Genomic DNA, 19,077 nt, shown 5'->3' with positions numbered 1-19,077 from the left:
ACTGTACGACTGTGAGCACACAATTCCCCTGCTCCATGCCTTGTATTCTCTGTTCTAAAACATAGAATCCATGGACAACCAATGTCACTCAAGTGCTACAGAATAGGTTGACACTTTTCTCTTAGTACTATGCAAAACAAAACACCTATCCCTCTCTCCATCTTTACTTAGCTCTTCCTCCTCAGTGATCTTCCCAAAATAGTAATAATAAAAAGTCCAGAAACACATGTGGCACTGGAAGAGATGTGATATGGGGATCCCATTTCATAAAGGACTAAGAAGGCAGAGGGGTCAGCTTTAAATTACATTCAGAGAGGGTGCCTCAAGGAGGTAAAAAGCCAGTGATCTTTCTGGATGGGTTGACCTTGCACAGAAGCCCATCAGGTGGTATATTTAACATCCTTATAGCTGATTCCATATGCTCTATAAGTCTTGTTGCCAACACTAGCTCTAGACAAAGGCCAGTAAATTAAAGTTTGTCTATTTTGGCAGTTCTTCCTAAGTAGTCATGCGATATAGAAATGGGAAATTTGCTCTTGATCTTAGCTGATAAATCACATTGTAACTCAGGCAAAACTTCACAGCAGTCTTTTAAAAGATTTAAGTGTGTCTGTTGCTCAATATATATTAATTGCATTTCTATCACAGTGACTAAAAATAATTTATTTCTTACTACTATCAACAAAAGGCAACAAGACACAAAAAAAGCATTTTTTTTTTTCCTCTCACTATATAAGAAACCTGGAACTAGTGATTGCAAGCTATTAGAAACAAGTGTAGTGAAAAGTGAAACCACACACTACTGTCTGAAAGGCATATTAACTACCTCAGAGGGAAAGTGATAGGCAATTAATATATCCACTTAGGACTATGGGAAAACGTATTAAAATCCACAAAGGTGAAAAAGGCCACTTAAAACAACCATGACAACTCTCAGGATTGGTAAAGAAATGGCAATGCTTCAGCTACCTTTTTTTTTTTTTTTTTTCCCCATGACGTTTGTCAAGTTATAAGAATTTAAAGAAACTCTCTAGTCAGGGTGGAAAAAGGACCTAGTAATCATGAGTACAACTAAGGCTCATGAAGACTGGTGAACTACAGAAAGACAAAAGGAGGGCCACAACACCTCATCTCGCCCCTTGCATGGTGTACAAGGGGCAGCTGTGTAGCAGAATTTCTGACAGAGAATGGTCATGATATTTCGTTGCAGGGTTTGGACAATCCAGGCCTGAGATCAGACTGCTGACAACACCTGTGTTGTGAGAATGACCTTGAAGGGCTGTGTTGTGAGGAACTGTATCTGTTAATGAGGAATTTTCCCAGCTATGTATCTGGCTAAGCTAAGCACAAGTATGCAGCAAACCACAAGATGCTTGCCTATCACAGTTTGCCTTTGGGTGCGTGATAAGTTGCTTATGACCAATAATCAAGGGGTATGGGGCGCGTGAACAGCGGGTGCTTGCTGTGCAAGGTATATAACCAAGTGATACGGGCAATAGAGGGGGACGACATGTAGCCGCATTGGTGTGACTGTCGTTACTTGGGCCACTCTCTGTATTGGGACCCTCTTCACAGCTGAGAATGACAATTTACTTACTTTTGCCTATGAGGACATTGGGCTGTTTGCTGCAGTCTTGTGGAGCACAATCGTTAAATATCTCTTGAAGATAATATAATCTTTTTGGGAAGGGGTACATGATACTATGAAGTCCTAAGTGTCATGCATTAAGTGAAGTAAATGTGAATCTTCTGTGTCTGTCAAAGATCCTGCATCAATACCTGGTACATCTGTCTCTTCCTGACTGAAGAATTATAGGAAGATTACCAGTGCATTAGTACCCAAATCCAAGACACTAGAAAACAGCAAGAAATTAAATGTGTTGCTGTCAGAATATTTAGGAAAAGCAACGGACTTGAAAGATATTCAGGAAAAATACTAGGAGCTGTATTCAAACAGTTATTTATGAACTCTGATTACAGTGTACAGTATTTTTCATCTAATTTAAATAACAAAATAATGGAATTGATACTGAGAGAAATAGACTTGGCACAGGTGAACACAACTACCAGCTATAAGCAGTAGGAGTTCAGAGAGAATACATCTGTCCTGACAAAATCTAACCCTTTTATTTTATTTTCACTTTACAGAATCACAACTGAGCAGAGGAAGGAAGTGGGGAGATGTAATGCATTTGTTTGTGAAAAGGAAAAGCATATGATACTTCAAAATATCGTCAAAGCAAGCAAGCTTTATTCCCTGCAATGTAGCAAATGAAAGGGAGGCATCCATGTTTTAACCTAAACGCCTAACTCTCCTTGTGTTCTTCCTCAACATCAGGGCTTGCCAAGGGATGTGCTGGGATGCAGCCATTCTTCCTTGCTTGTGTTTACCCTGATGATCAGAGAGAGCAAAAACCCCAAAGAGAGTAACTTCTTAAATGAGTTCTAAAAATCCTACATTTTTCAGTTGGCCAGCTCCATTTTTTTCCTGGATATCCTGTTGCTGTACTTGAAAGAGCAATCCTACCATATGGATGTCTAATGAACTTGGGGGGAATGTCCAACATTTTAAATCCATTTTTTAAACATTGCCTTTTGAAATAAGGATTTCTGAAAGGTAACCTGTAGTCTACGATGCAGCATGAGAATTCTGATACAAATGGAGAGTGATTTAAAAGCAAGCATTCAGAGATTTTAACCATGTATATGGTTAAAATCACACTACTGCAAAGAAACATTAACTGGTGTAGAGGTTGGATACCATGGGGACTGAAGTATGAAGTTCTTTTCCTTCTGCAGTAATGCAAATGGCTGCAAAATGAGTTGGGCTAGAATAAAATGCAAATTTGTAATTCACTTTAATACTAGGTTCAAAAACTAAATGTGTGGGGTTTTTTTGTTAACAGCAATTTTGATACATTCACATGGCTTCTTTCATTTAAAAAATGATTGAAAATTGGCTTTGAAAGTAAGTAATGAAAAATAATTATTTTCATAAAGTCCAGTCAAGAGTAAAAAGAGAAAAAAGGAATGATGAGGAGAAAAAGTACTTTACTGAGATTGGTCAAGCTCTTTACAGCCACAAACCACTTGAAACACTATCTGCTATACCCCGGGCCTTGGGAAATAAGTAAAACCTCTTTCTAGAGCACACAGCATTTGAAAAGATCCATGTATCCTTTACTAAATCTAGAAAGCTCTGAGTCAAAATCTGATGGTTCTTTCAGAATAGACATTATTAGAATAGCCATCAAGAATAACGAATGCAACTATTCTCAGGTCTACACTAATGCATTCTTCTCTGTAGAAGAAGAAAAAGCAGGGTTAAAAACCTGAAAGCATCACCAGTTCCATTCAAAACAGGCAGGAAAAAAATATGGGAGAATGTTTCCGGGAAAGAGAGAAAGGTGACATAGAAGCAAGATGGTTTTCCCATGTAAGAGGAGCATTTGAAGAGGGAGAAGCAGCAGCTTCCAGGATTACATAAAACAAAATGTCAGACTGGAGGACTAGTCTCCAGAAAATAATCACCTTAATTTATTTAAGTTTCTTTATTGGCTTCTGGAAATGCAGAGAAATAAGGTTTCTCCCCAAACCCATGCGGTGGTTAAGGTGCAGATGGGGATGGTGGAGAGGTCCCATCCGGGCAGTGAGCGGCTGAACGGCGGCAGCACAGCCGCAGGAGCGAGCAGCCAGCGCTCTCCTCCCCATGCCACTGCCTACTCCCTTTCCCACCCAGCAGATACACCTGGGGCAGATCTCTGGTCTCTGATGGGGAGCCACTCAGCCATTCCCACAAAATACCATTTCAAAGTTATTTTCTGCTGCCTCACCATACCCCCCTGCCCTTCTTTTTCCCCTCCAATCTGCCAAGTTTCGTAAATATTTTATGAACTGCCTACATGCTTTCCTGCACTAAAATCTTGCTAACAATAGAAACCATTATTACACTGCACTGTTACAGTACATCCTGCACAAGGTCATTCTGTTTTTCTTCCTTACTATCTCTGCCCCCAAAGGGAAAATGCATTAATGGCAAGGAGAAAACAGCTGCCTGCAAGCAGCCACAAGAACAAGAAAATGGTGTGTTAATTACCAGCACTGATAATGCCAGTCTGAACATCATTCAAAGCTGAAAAGCAAATTTGGATTAAAATAATAAAAAAGGTTTTCAGTCTCTAATATCTGGAATCTACAAACTGCTACTTCAGCCATTGTTATAGCAAAAGAAAAAGACTTAAATAAAGCTTGCTGATGTGTTTGTCAGATGCTCAGAAGACATCAAATAGTCCATCATGATGAGGGTTTGACAAAATATTGCACTAATTACAGTGAGATAAAGGCAAAAAACATATTCTTAGTTTTAACCAAAACTTACTTTATATGTTAGAACAAAAGGATCACAAAAGGTCTTTACAACTTTACCTTTTGTTGCCATCATTACAACCCAACAACACTCCCAACAGCTTTTCTTTTAGGCGTTAGAATGAACTAATGGCTGAATGAACTGAAAGTGAAACAGATTTTCACAAGGTTCCCTAAAATGTGATTATGTCAATGTAATGGAGCTATCTTCCTTCTTGAAATAGGATATGCCACAAAGCATATCATGACCACAGTGGTGCTCCTCTAAAACAAAATTTTTAGTGAACACTGCTCTGATAACTCCTCTGTCACAGCATGGAGGCTCTGCTTACTCTGAATTGGTTAAAAGGACTTATACTTACTTCTACATTAATTTGATGTAAACCAGAAGTTGAGATATCTGTGGCTAAGTGGGCATGAGTCATCATTTTTGTTAAACTCTAACTGTTTTGATGGAATCTGACAAATGAGGTAGTCAGCCCTTTAAGCAAAGCTAAGATACTGTGGGTTTTTTTTTTGGAAGGAGTTAAGCATTTAGAAAGGCTTCAATACATCTTCTACAATTTCCTATTATATTGCTACTAGGATCCTTCTCAGTTTTTCCAAAGACTTTGTTCAAAATAAACAAGCATTAAATATGTATGATCAGTGGAAGAGAATGGCAAACATTCTAAAATACCTTGCATCCAGGGCTAAACAATTGACTTCAAGTTCCTTATTTCAAATACACTTTATGGATTTCATGATTGTGGGACTGTATCAACTTACAACTATATACAGAAAAGCACTAAATAAATTTCAAATTTAGTTTGAACAGACTAATCTCTTTCTGGTATCAAAAAATCTCTAACTCAAGACCCAGGAAAATGATACCATCTGCACAGTCTTCGCTTGGGCACCAGTTTACATGTGTACATTTAGTTCTAGATTGTGAATTTATTCTGGAGTAACTGTGAAAAATCTACGTTTTTTTCATGCAGGTTCATTAATTATTGGAAGACTTGAAATCACTTAAGATCAAGGATACCCACTTCACCTATAAACCATACATAAGAGCTAAGGTATTGCTGGAAGTTATAATAGTAATTTTCACTGCTGGATGCAGAGCTAGGAGACTCAGCACGCTCTATTACATGAACAAAATGTACCAGGATCCATTGAAATAACTTTAGAAAAAAATCCCTGCTTGGTGTTTTCCATTAAGAGGCCCGATAGAAAACATTTTATGAAAGAGGTGAGAATTCTTGTTCCCATTGCTCAGATGCCAATAGCAACATGGCGATGTGCTGCCATCAGCAGCAGGAACTCAGCCAGGCTATTAAGTGTTGTAGCTGGAAGGATTACTTACATTTTGCAGCTGGACTCGGCTTTGTGCCATACACTCTGACTTTGCCATCATGCTGGAAGCATTTAGGCTGTAGGTTTTTCTATTCAGTGTTTCTTTCAGCTGTTCATGAATTTGCTTTGTTTGTTTCCTGCAGATAGAAATAAAATTCATGTAAGAAAGAACTAGTTTGATCTTCTACTATAGCCACGATATTTTTATAGTCATGGTTCCCTTTGTTCAAAACGTCACCGTATTAGATTAACCAGCTGAGCTAATTCACTAGTGTCTAGGATTTCAGTGCAGTGGTCATTTTCTGGCGAGGCTTAAGAAAGGAAAAAAAGAGCTCTTTTGTTCAAAATATCTTCTATTCTCAGATCACTATAATAGCATGCTAGTTGTTTTAGTGCAGAATTTTGTAAGATCATCTAATACATATTTAACAATAGCTTGCAAGTAGGCCTGAATAATAAAAAAAACATTTTGCTTTGATTTGAAACAAAGATTTTAGCAAATACAGCAGGCATTAGCCCCTGTTGGCTATAAAAAGTGTTGAAGAATCAAAGATTTCTGCTCTCTCAGACTTGACCTATAACCCAGTGTCTTGTATGGACCAGCTTTTGCTTGCATGATTAACCTGGAAAAAAAAACATCAATACGGTGTGTTTTTGACATATTATGCTATGATCCACTATGTCAGAGCTACTTATACCACTAGATGAATCACTTGCAATATTCAGGAGAAAACTACACTGTTAATAAAGGCTTTCTGTTTCTACCACATTATATTGACAAACTGAGTTTTATAGTTCTACACAATTGAGGATATGAGGGACCAAACTTAATTTTCAATTTATTTTATCTTATGCAAACAGATATCTCAGCTGGGCAAAATATATTTAAGGTCTTTTATCAGTCTCTGTTCTTTTGATAAGCTACACTGTCCGAGACTGCCTGTTTTAAATGATCACGAGATATAACTCCACAACATTATTTTAATTCCTCCATTTCTTCTGCCGTTCCTTCTACCCTTCCCTTCTTCCTTTTTCTCCCCAGCAGATGCATCTTCAGCAGCAAGCCTACAAAGGCCTTGGAAACTGCCCAGCAAGGCCAAGGACTCGCCAGCAGCACTTTGTTATGCCACCAGCAGCTTTTGTACAGCAATTGGTGTGGAGCCAAATTTCAGAAGGAAGTGATTTCAGGGAAGTGTCCATATAAACTAAAGAAAAATATAGCCTTTCTGCACTGAAGGCCTTGTGACATCATCAAGTTTGATAGCATCGTACTTGACTCAGGCCAATTAATTTTACACTGAATGAAGTATAAAAGTAATTTTATCTTATTTCAGTGGAGTCTGTGTCTAGTGCAAGAAAATGTAAGAAACCAGAGGAAAATGACTTACTTAAGCGGTCAAGGGGAGAAACTGTGAGAAAGGACAAGTTCCCTCAACATGAAAGCAAGCAGTGAGAAGTATCACAGTTCGATACTCAATTTTAATAATATACTTTTTAATATATTAAAATAAATATATGGGATTTCCTCTGCCTTTGAGTCCCTTAGTTCTCATTCAGCATTGCACAATTTAAGTTTTTGCTTAAAGTCAACAAGCTGTAAGCACCTGCTTAGAAGTAGATATTTGTTATAGCACGTTTCCTGAGTACAAGTCATAAACTATAATAAAACTTGGACTCTATAAGTATCTCTTATGCTTTCTATTTACATATTATTTTGAAACAGCATGGCAAATGAAAAAGAATTAATTTACATTGTAAACGTGTTACAAATATGAGTGCCATAATTTGAGTATAGCTAGGAGCTCATAATTAGTAAGATTTATGAATATGGGTGGGTGAGGAAATAATTTCTCAATCACAAAAACTTATTAAACTTTCAAAATTCTTACTTAGCCAAAACAACTTGTAAAGTTAATATCAGAATCTGAATAGATATGTGATCTGAAGGATTATACTGTCAAATTAAATTAATTAGTCAGTTGATTCTGAAACATCTTTTAAAAACATTTTTTGATATCTACTCACCTCTGAAACCAATGAACTTGAATAATTTAATTTGTAAAATGTCAAAATGAACTCTTTAGCTCCTCATAAAATTCCAGTAGAAATGCATAAAAGCAACTCTAGAGTTTGCATGAATACTTATTTTCTGACCAGCCAAATTACATGCACTAAGGAAATAAGCATACATATCTGTATGTCCTACTGGAAAGCCTGCCACTTGTATGTTGGTCTCCATAATGGTTATGGAACATCCAGTCTTTTTGATTACTGTTTTTGAGTGGAGACTTCATATAAAGTCTAAACAATGACAGGGAAACATGATCACAGCATCAGACATTGGGAATCTCTCCTACACATACAATGTTTCCAAAATTTAATCAGGGAATTAACAAAAAAAAATTACAACTTTTTTGAACTCTAATTTGTATTTATTTAGAAAACCTTGGTTTAGAGTTGCTTCTACATCTATAAACACATATAAGTAAAAGGGAATATTCAGATTCATTGCTGTAATCTTTAACATTACAATTAAGATTCCTGAAGATAAATTACTGAGAGGAGCAATCTAATGATTTGTTTCCTTTTATGTTCATGCAACCTAACATTAATATTAGGTTTATGCATATTCATTTTGTCAAACTATAGGATGCACAGTTATAAAACTAGAAATTATTAATAATTCAAAGTTACTCACTGATTGATACATCTTTTTTGCAATTTTTGTTTTCAAAACAAATGGGGCTTATGTATTCTACTTTAGAGATAACTCAGCAATGAAGTGTGTTGTTACTTCAGCAAGAAATAGTCACTAGTCATTTATAAAAATCTAAGCCATAAAGAGCAGCCCATTACTGTACTCTCCCTCTGTTGCTAACACTTACAACACTTTCTTGATTACCCTAACAGGAATAATTGGAAGGGCACAGTATTTAATTATAGTTCTAAGCTTCCTCAGATTTAATTTATTTTAAAGAAGGACTTAATTTAATGGTGCATAGGGAAGTACATGTTTCTAGCAGCAGGTATTATACAATTGTCAGACTAAGAAAGTCAGGGTCAATGTCTTCATTGAAACATTTTCTTAAAGGGTGGACCATTCAGAGTTTGTGTAGCTGTTAGCAATATTTTAATTTTTTGATACATCAAATTAAACCCAAGGATTATTCCCCAGGCAGGAGGAATGCTTTGATAACTCTTAAGCACGATCAAGATGCATCTGCTTGATGAAGCAGCTCCTGAAAATCTGCTGACTAAAAGCTAACATACAGTAAGGTTTGAGGCACTTTAAATTTGTTGTTTTTTACACCCTAAAGACACTGGCCAATGTCACAGTATGATACTATTTTACCTGGCCTCTATGCAACCCAGTCGAGATAATATTTACTTTTTGAACAGTTTGCCAGATGGAGCCACTGCCAGGGAGTAAGGGATTGATTAGTACCTTACCATTACTGTGTTTCATATATTTGATAAGACCTCTTGACTGAACTGGAGATGCTCATTTTCTCATTACTCTTCAAACTTCAGTTCCCAGAATCTGTCATAAACACACTGCAACTCTTCTCAGTAACTCTTACTTATCATATTTATAATGTAGATAAAAAAACCAAACCCAACACCCCCACCTCCTGCTAAAATACAAAGCACTATTGTCCTGTGAGTTCATCTTTGAAGCACTATTTCTACTCATATCTCTCCCCACCACCTCATCAAAATCAAGGTATTTTGAAGGCTGTTCCAACCCAGCTCTCCACCACTCCCTACAACAGTGCAAAACCAAGAGGGGCACAGCTGAATAACAGAGGAACATGTTATTCACACTATGCTCAGCTGTTGACTGCATGTTCTTCCAACTGACAATCCCATTCTGCCTTTTCTGAATCTCTCTTCATTAGCAATAAACCCAAGCCTTTCCAGGAAGAACAGGAACACCTTATTCTCTCTTTCTTCCTTCTGCAGATCCAAAATGCATAATGACACTTCTAATGTAGTGGCAAAAATGACTCTCTATGCTCACAATTCATACTACAACCAGGGATTTTGCAGAGAGGAACTGTCCTGTCACAGCATTCTCCCAGCTAGCATCACCATCATGCTCTAGGTCCAAAGAACAATTAAACAAAATCCCTCAAGATATTAGAATAGGTAGTAGTGTTTAGATGAAACGTGAACCAACTCAAATCTCCACTCAAATCATGCACAAACTACCCCTGAAGTCTAAGGGGAAGAAGAAGGGGGGAAAAAAAGGCCTGGTGACTATTCCAACTTACTTTTTCTCCTGATAGAAATGTCAAGTTTATATATATATTGTTTTTAAAATAAAAAGTAGTCCTCATCAGATTTCCTACCCATTAAAATAAATTCTAAAAAGGGGGATTCAGATAAGCATCCAAACTTTTAAATAGTGCAAACCTCCACATTTTTGATGCTCAGCCACCATGACTAACCTCATGCAGGTACTATTTATATTGATATGTGTTCTCTCGTTAGCTCCAGCTGGAACAGGAATGAGGGATGACAACCATACAGAACATATTTATAGATACAGTGTCACTGACAAGCATATCATGTAATTGCTATAAGGTTTTTGCAACTCAGATTACACACATAACAATAAACATTATAAAATAATGTTTGGTTGGGATGATAAAGAATAAAGTGGAAAATATTTCACTTGAAAATAGTTTAGTACAGCTGATTCCACTTTACTTGGATAGTTCAATGTACTTATGCATTACAGATACTCATGCAACTGCATCAGCAGCTATTAGCTACAGGTTACAGATATCTGCAGAGAACTTGTCTTTTTCTGCATTTCTAAATTTACCTTTGTTCTCAGCATACAGAAACAAAAGGGACATTCAGGGATATGAAATTAAATGCCAAAAGGAGATAGTATGTTTAAACTTTTATTTTCAAAAGAGGAAAGTGACTATTGCACTGATAGTAAAGACACAAAATTATAATTGCCAAAAAAAGAACAAGAAAGGACACAATCTCTTCTTTCCTGATATCAGAAAATAGAAATGAGGGCACATATTACTCCTGTTTTTTTTTGTTTGTTTTTTTTTTTTTTTTTTTTTTTTTTTTTTTGTTTGGATTTTTTTTTTTTTTTCTGGACTTAGGTAGTGTAGCCACAGGGAACTGTTCTAGCCTGTCCAGAGATAACAACAGCTTCAAAGGGAAGGGAGAAACTGAAGAATTGTAAATCTGTAAAAAGTACAGAAGCTAAATAACAAACACTCTAGACAAAAGCTCTTACTTTGTTTTGAAGTAGAACGCTGCACAAAGCATGCCCACTACGACTATGCCAAAGACGATACAGGAAATAGACAGCACCTGGCGCTGGTACACTTCTTCGCTCTCTGTGGACAGTAAAATTGAGAATTATGAAAGCATCAGAAAACAATACTCGTGAAAAGTGGATTACAGCACATCATGGTTTCACTAATGATGGACAGATATGAGAGATTTGGAGGCCTGGGTTGGCCAGCTCCTCAACAGAATGGATGCTTCTCTTAACCTCTCATCTAGAGAAGGTTCATCGAATCATGGCCTCCTGCAAAAGTTTTAGAAATGGTTCCAATACACACTGAGAGATACAAAATAATAAAAATCAGAATAGTTTAATATTTTCTCTGCCCTACATGCTATTTTTCATCTTTTTTAGAGCGCTTTTACTGTCAATAAAGAGCCCTACAACTATGGAGTTTTTCTGGCTTAAGGCAACACCCACCAGAGCTCTCACAAGATCCAGAGTTCTTTTTTAGCTACCCCAAAAATGTAAGGGTTTTTTTCAATTGAATGGTGATTATAATATCTTACTCCCGTGTCATTCCCTGTACTTGAAATTTATGTACAACATACATAGTGAAAAATTAATTCAATCAATTTGGATGGAACCCACTGACTATTATGCTACAATGCACCAGGTACTGCTTTCATGGGGGCTCATTTTTTTAAATGAAATTTAATTAATAAATCTCATAATATTTTAATTAATTTTAAACCAGGAACAGAATGAAAGTAAAAAAAAAAAAAAAATCTAAGAAAGCAGGAGAAAACACTCATTCATGACAGCAGACAGAAGCTGATAGGCAACTGGAGTTTCACATGCTGAGTTCATCAACAGTTCCTTACGTGTTATATATATTTTTTTATTATTTCAACTACTTCTCTAGTCCAAAGTGCTAATATGCTAAAGATTGATATTTTTTTAAGATCTGCTTCTCCTAACATGCAACATACAAGCCAGTATTTTCATTTATATATTTTAGGTAGAAAACCAACATGTAGGATTATCAAAGCACAGCACAAGCACTGTACACTGACAAACCTCCATTTGCTGTCTAGGTTGGAGATCTTCAGTGCAGATGCCCCCATCAATATGAATACCAGACGCATATGTGAAGTAGGTGACAGTATACTCCACGTTCCAGGTTCATAAGTCTCAGGTTCATAAGAAGAAAATACTGTATGACAACATCTAGGTGAATACTGAAAAAAATCTACACCTAACTGGAACTTCAGTCAAATACTATCTGGTGTTATAATGATTGAAGACTATGTACAGTATCCTAATCAGTACTAATTATTAATTTCTCAATAATGAATATCACTGCACTGTTACTAAATATTTGGAATCTTAAATGTAGTCATTTGTCTCTTGTAAAATTCCCAGTCCCTTTTCATAAGATATTTCAAATAAAAATACAGGTACCAATTTATTTCTTAATTACTTCTTTACTTGCTTGCTCAAAGAACACCATGATTCACAAGCCATTTCTAAGATGCAAAATATTCTCAGCTCCTGATGACTTATTTCTCGTTTAATTTTGAAATTCTAAAAATTGTATTTTAAAAATATTGTTTTAAAAATAAAAAGAAGCAAATATAATAACCTACAGTTCTTACATGTCTAAAATATATATGGAAATGTTGTAATCCAACAAGAAATCCTGATAATATTGCAGTGAAAGTGATTCGAGTAGTTTTAGGCCCATTCCTCATTGGCATGTATAAATTTGGATCTAGACACTATGTTCTCATTAGCAATGAACTAAATGTTTGGGGTTTTAATTTTTTTTTTCTCTTTGTTTTTTCTAGTCTGTGTAAACACAATTATCCACCTTCCATTTCCACTGCAGTAAAGGACTAATCTTACAAATTTTGAGTTCTTATGTTGAGTTGGATCACACTGCAAACAGTTAAAGAATTTTTCAGTTCTACAATTGTTAATCTATTCTCCCTGAATACCAATTCCAGCATCTACTGCCTAAGACCACAACTAAACCATACATATTATGAACTGTAATTTCATTCAAACATTGCATATAATTAAAAAAAAATAAATCTATTTATTAAAAGAAACTGATCTAAGTAATGTGTGCAAGCATACTTAATTTTTTTGTCCTTTCAACCTAAGTCCTCATTAATTACTTTTTTTGTTTTAATCTTTCATTATTTTTTTGAGAAATGGTGAGTTAATGCAGCTATCATATTTTGTCAGTCCTGAATGCTATCAATGTCTTCTTAAAGATGCTTTAGAATATGTCTTACCAAGATAAAAGCAATTCAGAGACTGGACAATATTATCTTGATCAAAAAACTGTGCGATTTAAGTCTTTTGTGTAGTCAGATTAACCCCCATCACTAGCTTTCAACATGTGCTGATCAATTCCTTCTTTCCTTTTTGTTTATTTTGTACAGTGCATGTTTAAAGAACTACTTCTTGATTAACTTTACTCCATTTCTTAGACACCTTTGTTCATTTCTTAATATCCTTTATTTAAGTACTGGACTCCACCATTTTTTGTCTCCAACATCTTAAAATATATCAGTTAAGCATTTTTCCATTCTCTAAGGTTCCACACTGGCTTTTTAAAAAAGCCACCTTCTTGCTGATAGAATTGTAATCTGTCTCTCTCTACAAACTTTGAAGGTCTCCTCGCTGTTGCATTGATTTAACCTCACTATTGCTGTAAACACGTATAGCACAGCTGAGATCCTCTCTAGCCAAGGTGTATTGAGTAGGGCCTTCAGCTAAGGCAGAAGGCTACAGCTAAGTACTGCAAAGCACTTTTCCTCTCACAGAACAAAAAGCTGTAGAAATTCAACAAGTAGAAAAGAACTGAAAATTCCTCCTCCTTAGTTGAATATGTGCATCAACTGGTGCCTACATGTATTTACATAGTGAAACAAACTTCCCAGAGCAATCTAAAGTGTGACTGAAATTGTGATAAGTCTCTCTTTATTCACATATTTTCATATATTTACTTGTGAAGTAAATCACCTTAATTATATTCTATTGAAATAAACACTAGGGAAAAGACTCCTCAATTAATGAGCAGCCAAGAAAATATTTCAGCTAAAAATCAAAAAATAAACTGCCATGGACATTTCTGCTAATCCAGTGGAGGAGTTAAGACTATAGAACAGGAACTCCGCCAAGCATTCAAATTATACAAGATACAAAACCTATACCAGCAGAAACACATCCACAGACCACAGTGATGAAAAATAACATAGTAAACTGTTTAGATAATGCAGACTATTTTGTTTAATAAAAATTATGGAAAGATCTTCCCATAACATAAAGACAAACTCACATGGGACATGAAGCCTGCTGGAAAGCTGGGTTCCCATAGACAAGTCCCCTTTCACTCTGTGCGCTGTTACATGTCTAGCTCATTTTTATTCATACTACTGATTCTTTCTTATTTTAACTCCTGCTACAAAACTGTCTCTCTCCCTTCACCTTCATCACGTCACCCCACTGAAAGTAAACTTCTTGGGCCTCGACTGCTCCTTTTTCTAAACTTATCTCACATACTTGCTACCATTATGAAACACAAAATGACTACTGGTGACCCATGAAAGCAGAGTTTCTTCCAGCACTCACATAACAGTCAAATTTAATCCGTCTGTTACTAAAAAAAAGTACATGCCATATTCTAGGTACTAGGGGTTTGGGGTTTTTTATTCTCTTGCTCTTTAAAATTTACTCTTAAAGGCTGTCATCTGTATCCTTTATCCATGTGGGAAGACCCAATGAAGAATACACATATGCCTTTAGAGGATTAAAAAGTGTAGGGTAGACACATTTTTCTCATGATTGTTATTTCTAAAGGATATGGTAGTTTTGCTGTGTACATAAGCTGAAACTTGCCTTTGTGACTGTTATAAAAGGAAGAGCACTGGTAAAAGGTCCTTGAGAACTAACCATGTATGTTTCTAATCATATTACTGAGAAAAAAGCAATGTTAGTTAATTAAAACAGATTATGTTTGGCTTTGTTAGCACCCAAATTCACCATTACCAGCCATAATTACTGGATCCTCTAGTTCTATCATGTATTTTCTGAATTCACTGAAATATCTTTGAAAGGTATTTCAAACATGAAGAACAGCATTGTGCATGTACCCTAAGCAAAACGATAACAAAACAAAAATAGTAGCTGTCCCCCTGGTGTTGCTTATTTCAATGACTCTTGAATAAAATCTCAGTATGGCCACAAGCATCACAGAGAATAATTACTGAATACTCAAACTGAGCCAACTGAGAAATTACAACATTTACCATACGAATGCATGACTAAAGCTTTGCTCTTTAACAAAAAACCCCTGAACAAATGTGTAGATTATTTTTTCTGCTGAAGCTTTTACTCCCAGCCCCGAAAGCACCACAAATCCTAACAGTGTTCAGCATTCCCTTACCTTCCTCACTCCCCTCCCCTAAATGTACCCATTCTGCATTGCTGCAAATAACAATATGCTATAGGATATGGAAAGCCCAGCATCTTGTCATTAGTATGTATGACAAACAACTGCTTTCCATGTGCTTTCTCCCATTGATAAATGCCAATGAAATCTTAATGAAAATAATTCTGTGGCTTATTTTTCACCAGAAAATTTAGAGATGTTCTTCTTCACCTTTTTCTCAATCCCTGCCATTTGTGAGTTAATAGAGGAAATGTGGCCTAATGGATAGAACATAAAACCAGCTCTGCCTCAATGAATTACAAGACTGCATGAAGGCAGGCCTTCTTTTTGTCCCCATGCAAAAACTAGGCCATGCAGGCGCAGTAAAGTGGGCACTGTCACCTCTGCTGTAACCCTATTGCCATACACTTTTAAAATTTCCCTTCGCTCCATGTCTGTGCATTTTCTGACACACCTCTTAGCATGCCATATTGTATTGGAATGTCCTGCAGGGCCAGGACCTTGCTCCTACTGAGGCAGACCTCAATAGTATCATTTGCCACTTACACCCTTACTGGTGTCTTGCATCCTCAAAGTTCCATATACAACAACAGAAGAGGACTACATAGAAACCTTATACACGACAAGATTTCCAATAAAATACGGATTCCCATAAGTTAAAAGGCAAGAGAGTAGTTAAAGCATATTTCTCAATATACTTAAATTTATGTGTGACAAGTGCTGAACTATATATGGCATTCTAAATTTAATTCTTGAAGAGAATAAAAAAAGCCTGCATGTTCCACAAAATCTGTGATTGCCTCAGCATCAGACTTCCAACTCTCCCAAGAGTTTTCTCTGTTCTTTCACTTGCAAAAACCTACTGTAAAGATTCACTGCCATATGCTGTAGCTTGTTCTAAGGCAGAACTATTTAACAGTTGAAATGCTATAAACCACAGTTCATAAATTTCTTCTTTGACCTTGGGTAAGCCAAGACCCTTGCTCTTTCTGTAGCCATGAGGATAATATTGCCTCTTCCATCTCAGTGATTAACATGATAAAATTTAATATAAACATATTAACCTGTAAAGGAACGAAGTCTTTGCAAATACATGAAATAGATAAACCTGCCCAAGATAATTATGTTCCAACATCTTTAAGAGCATATGCATTACTTCACATAAAATACCATGTTTTTTTCTAATTCTCAGCTACCTTTATTAGTCACTGAATTTTCTTCCTTCAGCTTTTGTCTTCATGGGTAGAATTTCCTTTTTAAAAGGCCTTCAAAACACTTAGACTCACAAATTATGAGCAGAAGTTTGTGTCTGCTATCATTTACAGAAAGGGCAGAATCAAGGTTAATTGCACAGATTCACATTTCAAGCTGGAATCAGGACAAGCTGAATTCTGCTGGCAAAAGTTCATAAAGCATTTCATAGTTTCGATAGCAATTCTCTCTTGGGAAGAACTGTTCGATGATTCTGATTGTAACAAAGATTAACAAGACACATTTTCTTCTACTTGTGGAACGTCCACAGCAGAAAGATCTTAATGAGAGCAAAGTGAAATAGATGTAGCCCATTATATATTATAATTACATGATATTATACATTGTTTGACTATTGGTATTTAACACTAGTGAGAACATTTTCTGACTACACAGAAGGCAGAAAAGGAAGGGATTAGTGTTCAGCCTGCTTGATGGACCTATTTTGAGTACTTGATTCTACAATATTAATGCTGCATTAGCACTAGTTTTGCATGGAATGTTAAAAAAAAAGCAATGAATAAAGTATAATCTTACAGACTCATCAAGACAAGGGATAAAAAAGTATTTGTTCTAACCCTGAACTCTCAACCAGCTATTTTAGGTTGGTGAGTGAAAGGCAAAATCTCATTCAAAAAAGAATGAACCAAAATCTCCTGAAAACTTATTTCCACCAAACCCATCCTTAAAAAGCCCCACAAAATCAAATGAGCCAAACAGTGGAGATTTATCTGAAAAAAAGAAATAAGAGTGACTAACCTTACACAAGAATGTCTAGTGTTTTCTATAGTTATAACAGGATTGAAGGTGCCAATGTTCTTAGTAAGTGCTACTTCTAATGAAGTGAAAATTTGATAAGTACTTTTAAACAGCAAGATCATAATTCTGGAGGAAATTAATTTTAACTTTGGTTTCCTAAGAAACAATAATTTCCTTTAATCTGCAGGGAACTTGGGAATTTCTGTCAGCTATATCCAGAACTCAAATCTAAAAAACTTTAAAAGCCTTAGTTAAATACATTCTATGCAACATATTTATTAAATCTTAGGCTAGAAATAGCTCCATAGGCAGCTAAGGGATGAGAGATATCCTTTTTTCCTTTTTAAGAGAAAGTCTGGTTAGGAGTTTTCATGAATTGACGATTTATGAATAACACAATCCAATTCTATTACCAACTTCATCTATTTTCATTCTATTTTTAAAATGGATTAAGGTCAGTCATCTATAAACAAAATTTACTACCCAAGTATCATCAGTCTCTGTGTGCATGCACTAATTTTCCTTTTGAAAGATTCAGTTTTAGAATTTATTACAACAATTCTAAATTTCTCTAAGACCTTCTATTACTACAAAAATACACTTAGTAAGCTAACCTGTACCACATTATTATGAAATACTGATAAGAATAAAAATTACATATGAACCTTGTTTTTATCTTATTCATTTTTGATACAACCTGAATATAAATGTTTTAACTTGAGTTTGCTAAGTATAAGAGGAAAACAAATATGAAGGCCATTCTTCCTTCCTCCCCCAACTTAACTTCCAGTCTGGATATAGGGAAAAAAAGTTACATGGTTAATAGAGGTTGACAGCTAAAAACCTATGGCAATATTTTAGGCAATGAGCACACTGAAAAAAAACCTTAAGATAATAAGGGTAAAGCTGTCTAAAACTGTGATCGTCTGACAGTAATCTCCCTGCCTGATGGCTGCCTGCATTTTTGCTGATGTGTGAAAGGGATAAGGGGCTAAGGAGCAGCACCCTAAGGAATAGCAGTACCAAAGAAGAGAATCTTGATACTTGGTGAAGAGAAAAAGAACCCACTAAAAGATCAGAAACATTTAATTTCAATTTTATATTTGACCACTGTTGAGGGCATTTCTATAAAAAATGCATCAGTTCACTGAAGAAATAGTATCATGGCAATATGGTGTGAAATTCTGGGCAAACGAGCTACACCTAAATGAGATGGACTCTTGCCTCATTCTCATGTGAAAACTTGCAGCTTTGAGATACAAAACTAAAGACTTACTGAAGTTTTTCCTGGGCAGTAAGGGTTGCACGTGGCCCTATATGGTGTTGTATTCCTGCAACTGAGTTACAACTGAAAAAAGCAATGAACAGCTCTCAGCAGGAAAGAGCAAGGAAGCAGCAAAGCATATTTAAAGAAACTGTGCCCCTTTCCCCAAAAACAACTTATCATCTCTGAAATGGAAGGGGCGGGGGGGGATGGGACCCCACAGAACACCTATTTTTTGTCATTTCTTACTGTTCAGTGCAGAAGGACCCTGACCAGCAATGATACCCCAGTTACCAAGTCAAACTCAATTTAGTTATAACTCGATCAGCCATCAGCAATTAGTCCCATAAGCAGTATATCAGTTACTGGTTTCTG

At 36.0% G+C, this 19,077-nt stretch overlaps 1 protein-coding gene across 2 annotated transcripts in view; it reads right to left on the bottom strand.

Moving 5' to 3' along the window:
- Nucleotides 1-19,077, bottom strand: part of NRG3 (neuregulin 3) — a 412,334-nt gene that overhangs the window by 21,488 nt on the left and 371,769 nt on the right. For both annotated transcript variants that reach the window (XM_042788554.1, XM_042788559.1), the window contains exons 5-6: nucleotides 10,970-11,072; nucleotides 5,714-5,840 (exon numbers count right to left, since the gene is read on the bottom strand). In XM_042788554.1, the coding sequence (XP_042644488.1) occupies nucleotides 5,714-5,840; nucleotides 10,970-11,072 (230 nt within the window). The remainder of the gene's footprint in view (nucleotides 1-5,713; nucleotides 5,841-10,969; nucleotides 11,073-19,077) is intronic.

This window comes from Tyto alba, unplaced genomic scaffold (genome assembly GCF_018691265.1).
Source record: "Tyto alba isolate M040663 unplaced genomic scaffold, T.alba_DEE_v4.0 Super-Scaffold_1, whole genome shotgun sequence".
In the NCBI taxonomy this organism is placed as follows: Eukaryota; Metazoa; Chordata; class Aves; order Strigiformes; family Tytonidae; genus Tyto; species Tyto alba.
The sequence above is the reverse complement of the archived record's forward strand: the minus strand, read 5'-3'. Positions and strand labels throughout refer to the sequence as shown.